The following is a 10,045-nucleotide window of genomic DNA, read 5'->3' as shown; positions in this document are numbered from 1 at the left end:
TTAGACCGATTCGAGCTCACAATGCTCCGCCACTGCTCAGACACAAATAGTCCTTGTGAAACATTTGGGGGTGGGGGGAATTCCCTAATTTTGCGCATCTTGCGTTTCCTTTGGGCTAATTCAATTCTGTCTTGCTCATAGAGCACCACCACTTCTCTGAAGAGGGCACGCCATGCTCGGCGGTCCTGTGCTCGGGGTCTCCCTCGACTTGCAATGGATTTTAAAGTTTTTAAGAGGGAGCCTAGCGAGCTAAAGTCAAGCCCTTTCTTCTCCAGGTGAATCTCTCTGGGAATCTGTTGCAGATTCTTTTTAAAGAAGCTCAGAACCTGTATTTGGAGGCCTTGAGCAGGAGGATGACGGCCTCCTTAGTTTATCCCCCCCAACTTTACACTTTCGTTTTCATGCTGCTAAAAAGAAAAGGTACCGTGACTTGGGAGGTGGGGATAGTTTGTTTTTTTCTAATCCCGCCAGGCGGGGAGCGGGAATCAAGCCTGATTGGAGCCCGCCTAGCTCGCTCTGCGTCAGGGGCGGACCTAGCCAGGGGAGGAGCTGTCTTTGTCCATCTACGCTCGATTAGAACGGTACCTGGAAACCTAATTAGCTTAGGTTTCACTCATTTAAACGGGCAACTTCAGGTGAGACGTTCAGGATGCAGAGGGCCACGGTGCAGGGTATTTAGCACTCTGTCTCTCTTGACTAGGAGGCGGGAAAAGAGTGGGAGTGGTCTGTTAAGAAATGTTGCGCCTGCGGGGTTTGGGAGGGCGGAAAAACGGGAACTACTACCTAAATTCATCCTCTTCTTTTCCTCTTCCCTCCTCGATACCCACGGTGTAGGGAACCTACCTTGAAACAATGTATCTGAGGCCCAGGCTTGTTTGGGAGAAGTCCTCCTGGAGCTAAGCCTAAAAAGGAAGCTGAGGGAGGGAGGGGACCTGCCTAATGCAAAAGCCTTGAATTTCCTATGGTTTGCGTTCTCCAAGACCCACCTGTAGTGAGTCACCAGCTTTGCTAGCTCCACGTGGGTCCACTCCAAATTCTTAACCCTCCGGTGTGACCAAAACACGCCATTCTATGTTTCCGTTCTTCTATAACATGTTTCTACCACCTACTCCATCTTTTTCTTTGTATTGTCACCCTGACTAGGGACGCAACACTCCCTCCTCCTTCCTCTTCCCTCCTCCCTCTCCCGCCTTCTAACCCGATTCTGTTGGTCCCTCTCTGCTCCCCGCCCCCTTCCTCCTTACCTAGCTCCCTCCTGCCGTAAGTGGCCACGCCTGTGACCTCTGTCTTGTGGTCCCCCACCCTGCTTGCCTAGGTGAGCTGATCTCATGAGCCGGGAAATACAAATTTTAGAGATACTCCAGGAATTGAAAAATGAAGAGTTCGAGACTTTTAAGAAAATTGTGTGTCAGCAAGAGGCAGAAGCATCAACCTGGTCACTGCCAACTACCCCCCGGGAAGATATTGCCCATCATCTGGTGAGGTTCTGTGGCTCCAGAGCCCTGAATGTGGTGTCCCAGACACTGGACCGTGTCCCTGCTCGGCACCTGTTGGAAATGCTTGGAGAGCCTAAACTTGAAGATAGTACTGGGAAACAGAAGACCGGCATCAGTTCCCATACTAGAAAAGAGCCTCCGAAAGGATTAGGTAAAATCTGATGCTCATTCTTAGTTTCTTTGTCTCCCTTATTCTCCTTAAAGCTTATTACCATATTATTGTGTTGCCTGAGGCTTAATCTCTTTCTCAAATACTGATGTAATGGAATCAGTTTTGGATTTATAATTATATAATTTTTAGTCAATTTATAATCCCATCTCAGCTATTTTATGTTTTTGTGACAATAGGCAATGGATTAATTGGCCTTGGAGGTTCCTCCCAGCTCTAGAGTTGTGCATCTATCGTTTGCTTAGCATTATCCTTTATTGCCTATTCAGTTAGTATTCTTATGCCATCATTTTTAAAAATGTCTTTACCTTAAATTTACCTTAAAATTTGAAAAAATTAACCAACAAACAATAACAAAAAAAGGTGAAAATATTATGATTTGATGCACATTTAATTTCCATAGTTCTCTTTCTGGATGTGGAAGGTATTTTCCATCTCAAGTCTATTGGAATTATCTTGAATCTCTACGTTGTTGAGAAGAGCCAAGTCCATCACAGTTGATTATCACATAATCTTGTTGCTGTGTATAGTGTTCTCCTAGTTCTGCTCACTTCACTTAGCATCAGTTCACATAAGTCCTTCCAGGTTTTTCTGAAACAAGCCTGCTCATCATTTCTTATAGAACAGTAATATTCTATTACATTCATATGCCACTTTTTGTGCTTTCATCTTCCCTCTGCCCATTAAAAAAAAAAAGTCAAAATCCTAGGAACAAAGATACACAGGTAATCAAGCAAAACAAACTCTCCTGTCAATCATATCCTCAAAGGTGTTTTATTCTGCATTTTAAGCCTGCATCAGTTTTAAGAAAATCATAGTTGGTTATCACATTTCTTAAGTGTACCTAAGCTATTTTTATTGACAGTGTTGTTACTAAAAAATCCTTCCCCATGTTCTATTCATTTCACTTTGCATCATTTCAAGGAGCTTTTCCAAGGTTTCTCTGAAACCATCTCTTTTATCATTAATGAAATAATAATATTCCATTATATTTACATACCATAATTTGTTCAGCCATTTCCCAACAAATCAGTGTTTAATCAGTGCCCATTGCCTTCATTCCCCCCCAACCCCCATCTAATCAAGGCTTAGGAAGTAGAGACATCAAAGATGACCAACTTTACCTTGCCTTGTCTAGCAGAGCAACTGGTGACCCAAAAAATGCTGATGAAGCTAGCCCAGCACGTGGGGAGTGAATGGAAGGAGCTGGGTATAATGTGCCTGGACCTTCAGCAGCATCAATTGGATAGACTGGATGAAGATCACTCTAAAACCACTACAAGCACTCGAATCTTCAACATGTTCCTGCTGTGGAGGAATCGAGAGAAGGAAAAAGCCACAGTTCTAAGTCTCTACAACCTTTTGTCTAAGAGCATTTCCATTAGTCCTGAGGCCCTTGCTGTACTTCTGGAGGGAATGTGACTCCTGCTCCAAAGGATAATGAACTTCAGATCCTTTTTCTGGTTAAAGGTGAGATTCTTCTACTATAATTATAGATGTGACCTACCTGAATGCTGGACCTCTGTTTACAAGGGGGAATAGAAAATGTATATAGCTTATACAGGAACAACTGACTGACCTAATACACAGCATATCTAAGCCCACCCTGATATTCTCTCTCTAACTTTTCCTATTTACCCATTCTGTTAATGGCACCATCACAATCTCAGTCTTCCAGGCTAGAAATCTTTTTGTTTTGTTGTGACAAAAATCTATGATGAAGAGAAACTGAAGCACACACACACATACATACACACACATCCAGCATAATCTATTTTTTTTAATTATAGTTTTTTATTTACAAGATATATGCTTGGGTAATTTTTCAGCATTGACAGTTGCAAATCCTTTTGTTCCAACTTTTTCCCTCCTTCCCCCAGATGGCAGGTTGACATGTTAAATATGTTAAAGTATAAGTTAAATACAATATATGTATACATGTCCAAACAGTTAATTTGCTGTATAAAAAGAGACAGACTTTGAAATAGTGTACAATTAGCCTGTGAAGGAAATCAAAAATGCAGGAGGACAAAAATAGAGGGATTGGGAATTCTATGTAGTGGTTCATAGTCTTCTCCCAGAGTTCTTTCGCTGGGTGTAGCTGGTTCAGTTCATTACTGCTCTATTGGAACTGATTTGGTTCATCTCATTGTTGAAAAGAGCCACGTCCATCTGAATTGATCCTCATATAGTATTGTTGTTGAAGTATATAATGATCTTCTGGTCCTGCTCATTTCACTCAGATCAATTCATGTAAGTCTCTCCAGGCCTTTCTGAAATCATCCCCAAGCATAATTAGCAAAGCTAGCAGTTGCCCATAATAGAGATCATTGACTCTTCAGTGAGCAAAAATACACATTATGAACAAAGCAGCCTTTTATATAATTTAGTTAAACACATTTAGGAAAAAACATCTTTAATAGTATTTTATTTTTTCAAATACATGCAAAGATAGTTTTCAACATTCACTTTGCAAGACCTTGTGTTCCTAATCTTTCTCCCTCTCTTCCACTCCCTTCCCAAGACTGTAAGCAATCTGTTATAGGTTAACCATATGCAGTTCTTCTAAACATATTTCCATATTCATCATGCTACACAAGAAAAATCAGATCAAAAGGAAAAAGAAACATGAGAAAGAAAGAAAAAACCAGCAATAAAAAGGTGAAAATACTATGCTTTGATCCACATTTAGTCTCTCATTTTCTCTTTGGACACAGCTGGCATTTTCCATCCCAAGTCTATTGGAATTTCCTTGAATTACCAAAGAGCCACGTCCATCACAGCTGATCATCACATAGTCTTGTTGCTATTGCTGTGTACAATATTCTGTTGGTTCTGCTCACTTCACTTAGCATCATTAGTTATTAGACATCTGCATAGTTTTTGCAGTATCGTTAGGCTATGTAAGTCTTTCCAGGCTTTTCTCATCATTTCTTACGGAACAATAATATTCCATTACATTCATCTTATTATAACTTATTCAGCCACTCCCCAACTGATGGGCATCCACTCAATTTCCAGTTCTTTGACACACAAAAAGAATTGCTGCAAACATTTTTACACAAGTTTTTTACATATGGTCCATCATAGCCAACTAAACAAAGACCGATTGGTCTGTAATCATGCAGAGTTGCAAAAAGATGGGAGTAATCTCCAGAATCCATAGTAATAAGGAAAACATACCAGAAAGTATTGTGGTACTGGAAAAAATATCTCCTGACCAGATTAGATCATCTTCCATCCATCTTCCTCATCTCTCTCAAGAGGCAAGACCACTTTTATTTGGGTATAGAGTCTTTTACAAACTTATCTATACAAAATGAATCCCAATCTAAGCTCTAAAAATGGGTTACAGTGCCTATTCAACATGTAAAGGACTGCTTGCCATCTAAGGGAGGGAGTGGAGGGAGGAAGGGGAAAAATCGGAACAGAAGTGAATGCAAGGGATAATGCTGTAAAAAAAAAAAAATTACCCTGGCATGGGTTCTATCAATAAAAAGTTATTAAAAAAAAAAAAAGAAATAGAACTTACGGATAGCACAAAAGAAAGTGTCTCCTTAATGTAGAGAAGAGCTTTATGACAACAAAAAGTGCCACAATAAAAGAGATTAAGAACAAAAAAAAAAAAAAAAAGGGTTACAGTGGTTGCTAAAAATTTTAACCTTTAATAATAAATTTTACATTCCCTCCCCCCTTTTTTCTTCATCACAGATTTTTATTACAATAGATTCTTCTAGACTAATAATGCTGCGTTGTATTTGATTCTTCCCTCTCTGTCACCCCCCTCTACCCAATCACTAGATCCTGTCAGATAAGGGAGATTCTAAAATAGGGGCTTCTTTACCCTAGATCCAAGGCTCTTACATCTCATTGTTTCAAGACTCTGGGAGCACTTTCACCCCTAGCCCAGTGTTCAGCCCTTTCACAGTTCAACAAAAGCTAGCCTTTTTTTTTTTTTTTTTTTTTTTTTCCTAATTAGGTTCAAAACAGCCCCACAAGACAAGAAACAGGAAACTCGCAGTAGCCCACAAACAAGCAAAAGTTCTTTCTGTCTTCAGTGAAACAGTTTGTACTATTAGATATCTACATAGTTTTTGCAGTATGGATAGGCTATTTTAATGTAGAAAAGGTGAAAGAGAGACATTATATGAGGAAAACATTACTCTTGGTATTAGGGACAATGATATATTTTGTTTTTGTTTTTGTTTTTTTTATTTTGTGTTATTTACAATTAGCAGAAGCAAAGAGATTACTGTGAAAAGCATCACAATTTATAGGCCAACATGTGTTGCAGAGAAAATTCTATTTTAAAAAGTCAATAATATATTTGAAATTCTATTTTTTAAAATTTTATTTAATAATTACTTTATATTGACAGAATCCATGTCAGGGTAATTTTTTTACAACATTATCCCTTGCACTCATTTCTGTTCCGATTTTTCCCATCCCTCCCTCCACCCCCTCCCCTAGATGGCAAGCAGTTTTATATATGTTAGATATGTTGCAGTATATCCTAGATATAATATATGTTTCCAGAACCGAACAGTTCTCTTGTTGCACAGAGAGAATTGGATTCAGAAGGTAAAAATAACCCGGGAAGAAAAACGAAAATGCAGGTAGTTCACATTCGTTTCCCAGTGTTCTTTCTTTGGGTGTAGCTGCTTCTGTCCATCATTTATCAATTGAAACTCAGTTAGGTCTCTTTGTCAAAGAAATCCACTTCCATCAGAATACATCTTCATACAATATCGTTGTCGAAGTGTATAATGATCTCCTGGTTCTGCTCATTTCACTTAGCATCAGTCCATGTAGGTCTCTCCAAGCCTCTCTGTATTCATCCTGCTGGTCATTTCTTACAGAACAATAATATTCCATAACATTCATATGCCACAATTTACCCAGCCATTCTCCAATTGATGGGCATCCATTCATTTTCCAGTTTCTAGCCACTACAAACAGGGCTGCCACAAACATTTTAGCACATACAGGTCCCTTTCCCTTCTTTAGTATTTCTTTGGGATATAAGCCCAATAGAAACACTGCTGGATCAAAGGGTATGCACAGTTTGATAACTTTTTGGGCATAATTCCAGATTGCTCTCCAGAATGGTTGGATTCGTTCACAACTCCACCAACAAGGCATCAGTGTCCCAGTTTTCCTGCATCCCCTCCAACATTCATCATTATTTTTTCCCGTCATCTTAGCCAATCTGACAGGTGTGTAGTGGTATCTCAGAGTTGTCTTAATTTGCATTTCTCTGATCAATAATGATTTGGAACACTCTTTCATATGAGTGGTAATAGTTTCAATTTCATCCTCTGAAAATTGTCTGTTCATATCCTTTGACCATTTATCAATTGGAGAATAGCTTGATTTCTTATAAATTTGAGTCAGTTCTCTATATATTTTGGAAATGAGGCCTTTATCAGAACCTTTAACTGTGAAGATGTTTTCCCAGTTTGTTGCTTCCCTTCTAATCTTGTTTGCATTAGTTTTATTTGTACAAAGGCTTTTTAATTTGATGTAATCAAAATTTTCTATTTTGTGATCAGTAATGGTCTCTAGTTCATCTTTGGTCACAAATTTCTTTCTCCTCCACAAGTCTGAGAGATAAACTATCCTATGTTCCTCTAATTTATTTATAATCTCGTTCTTTATGCCTAAGTTATGGACCCATTTTGATCTTATCTTGGTATATGGTGTTAAGTGTGGGTCCATGGGACAATGATATATTAATGATTTATTTTGTTTTATTTATAGGATTTTATTTTTCCAAATACATGCAGAGATAATTTCCAGCATTCACTTTGCAAAACCCCATGTTCCAATTTTTTTTCTTTCTCTCTCTCCCTCTCCCCTCCTCAAGACAGCAAGCAGTCAGATAAGATAAATATGTGCAATTCTCCTAAACATATTCCATCATACTGCACAAGAAACATCAGATTAAAAAAAAAAAACACAAGAAAGAAAAAAAACAAGCAAACCAATAACAGCAAAAAACGTTGAAAACACTATGCTTTAATCTACATTCATTTCTTTCTACTTCTTTTTCTCTTGATTCCATTTGAACAAATGTTTTTTTTTTTTTTTTTCTTCTAGGCCAACTGGTACCAAGGAGGAGATGCTCTGGAATGCTAACATGATGTATCCTTGAAAATATTATTCCCCCACTATATGAATAAATTAATTTTCTATTTTAAACCTTGGCTCATTTTCCTAGACGATATCCCTCTCCTGGACAAGCCACTCATTCAGACTCTGGACATGCGTAATTCTTTCACAGTGCAGTACCCCCATGAGGCTCAATCTGAAAGACCCAGTTGATGTTACCCATTACATGGTTTATCTATTAAGTTGCAAGTTAGGGAATTCACTACTCTTTCCTTAAATTCTCTAATTCATCAAGAAACAAGGACAGGATTACACAGAAAACAATGACCATATTATTTCATTTGGAAAGGACATCAGTGGATTTCTGAGCTTATTGATTATAGTAGCCAAGAGTTATTTGAAACAAAACAGGTTGTCACTGAAAGGCACAGTAACTTTTAAAGGCAATTATGTGACAGAAGAAAAACAGTACTAGAAACAGGAAGACTTGAGGGCACAAACAGCTCAATTCACTTCCTAACTGTAACCTCCTAGACAAACCAGTTAACTCCTATTAACTTAGTTGTAAAAATGGCAGTCCAAATGGTTCCTACCTCAAATGGTGATTACGAGAATCAGTTAAGATATTTATCAATTGTTTGGCACCCTGCCTGACACCTGATACCAATTCAGTGGTAGCAAACTCCATGACCCCTTTTGAGATTTTCTTGGCAAAGATCAGTATGGAGTGACTTGCCATTTCCTTCTCCAGCCCATTTTGCAGATGAGGAAATTAAGGCAAACAATGATATGACTTATCCAGGCATATAGGGCCCCCCTGTCCCCACTACCCTAGCCAAGAAGTAGATGTAGTATATAGGACTGCTTGCCATCTTGGGGGAGGTGGGGGGGTGAAGGGAGGGAGGGGAAAAAACGAAACATAAGCGAGTGCAAGGGATAATGTTGTAAAAAATTACCCTGGCATGGATTCTGTCAATACAAAGTTATTATTAAATAAAATAAAATGTAAATTAAAAAAATAATAATAAAATAAATAAATAAATATCCATAGAGCCAAAAAAAAAAAAAAAAGAAGTAGATGTAGGATATGGAAAGAAAAATTTAGACCGAGGATGAAGTCACAGGAAGTTTGGAGAGAGGCATTTAGAGTTAGCAAATTTAGGAGGACTTGGAGGGCTGTAGAATAATATATATTTTGAGCTAGAAGAGATATTAAAAATCATTTAATAGAACACTTTTTAAAAGGAAACTTACTTTCCTGGTGCCATATCTATTGCTATGTCAATAGGAATATTAGATAAGGGCTCTATTTCTGTTCAAGCCATGTAACAGGACATTATGGAATGAGGTGTCTTAGATCAGAGGGAGCGTGTGGAGAGCAACCTGGGTGGAATAGATTTATTTTATATATGAATGATTTTTAATTATTAATCCTTATGGATAAGCAGTAATCATTAAAATCAATTTAGAAAATTTGAAAAAAAAAAAAAAAAGGAAACTAAGGCTGAGAGCTGAAGTACATTACCCATCGTCATATGGATACGCATTTAGGAAGAACTGGATTTTAAATCCATAAACTGATCTTCTACAGTCCTCTTCCTACTACAAAGCCTCTTTAGGAAGACGAAAGCCCCCTAAAGGTTTGTTGAATTGAATAAAGGCAAAAGGAAATTGGAAAAAACTAGGCAACCAGAAGCAGGATTGGAAGGTTAGCTCCTATTTCCCCTTTTCCCCCAATCACATCAGTTGGCTGACTTAGAGCCCTTTTTCTCCAAGTGGATCTCTCTGGGAATCTGTTAGAGACAAGAATCATCAGTCCTTGTTTGAAGGCAGCAAGAATGGTGAGAACCATTTCACTGCTTCACATAAGCTCACCCTTACAACTTTTTCTACTAATGTGGGGGGGGGGGGAGGGGATTTCCTCCTACACATACACCCATTTCCCTGTCAAGTAAAAAGCTTTAATCAAGACTGAATTTTAAATCTAGCTTCCCTTGTTGGTAAAAGTAGATGTCTTTGACTTGGTAGATCAGTTAAAACTTTCCCAGGAACCTGAGATAGTTTAGGTTTATTCATCTTAAAGAGACCAAGGCAGGAGATCAGATGAGATATGGAAGGATAGAGGGAAGCAGGAGGTGTTTAACCTGCTCTTAGTCTCTCTAGAATGGTAAAGGAGAGTCCATGAAAAATATTAGGAAAATTATTAGCCTAATTGACCATATCACTAATAAAACCAACAGACGTAATGATTATTTCACTAAAGAAAAAC

At 38.3% G+C, this 10,045-nt stretch overlaps 1 protein-coding gene across 4 annotated transcripts; it reads left to right on the top strand.

Moving 5' to 3' along the window:
* The first annotated feature begins 520 nt into the window (after positions 1-520).
* LOC127564370 (uncharacterized) lies at positions 521-7,866 on the top strand. Of its 4 annotated transcripts, none has more exons than XR_007954246.1 (4): positions 521-635; positions 1,316-1,647; positions 2,804-3,135; positions 7,765-7,866. XR_007954246.1 is itself a non-coding variant. In XM_052000855.1 (3 exons), the coding sequence occupies exons 1-2, from the start codon at positions 1,329-1,331 to the stop codon at positions 3,085-3,087; spliced, it is 600 nt and encodes a 199-aa protein (XP_051856815.1). In that variant the 5' UTR covers positions 662-1,328; the 3' UTR covers positions 3,088-3,135; positions 7,765-7,866. The 4 variants fall into 4 exon arrangements, 2 of the variants coding, with proteins under 2 accessions (XP_051856815.1, XP_051856814.1); XR_007954247.1 differs by having other exon boundaries at positions 536-635; positions 1,249-1,647; XM_052000855.1 differs by lacking the exon at positions 521-635 and having other exon boundaries at positions 662-1,647; positions 2,807-3,135.
* The last annotated feature ends 2,179 nt before the right edge of the window (positions 7,867-10,045 follow it).

Source organism: Antechinus flavipes, chromosome 5, assembly GCF_016432865.1.
Source record: "Antechinus flavipes isolate AdamAnt ecotype Samford, QLD, Australia chromosome 5, AdamAnt_v2, whole genome shotgun sequence".
Taxonomy (NCBI): Eukaryota; Metazoa; Chordata; class Mammalia; order Dasyuromorphia; family Dasyuridae; genus Antechinus; species Antechinus flavipes.
The sequence above is the reverse complement of the archived record's forward strand: the minus strand, read 5'-3'. Positions and strand labels throughout refer to the sequence as shown.

What these genes read in the sequence shown, in the direction of transcription:
- LOC127564370 (XM_052000854.1), top strand. Translation starts at nt 1,329, where the DNA reads ATGAGCCGGGAAATACAAATTTTAGAGATACTCCAGGAATTGAAAAAT. An exon ending in AGAGCCTCCGAAAGGATTAG is followed by an intron (nt 1,648 to 2,803) that starts GTAAAATCTGAT and finishes TGCCTTGTCTAG; the next exon opens with CAGAGCAACTGGTGACCCAA.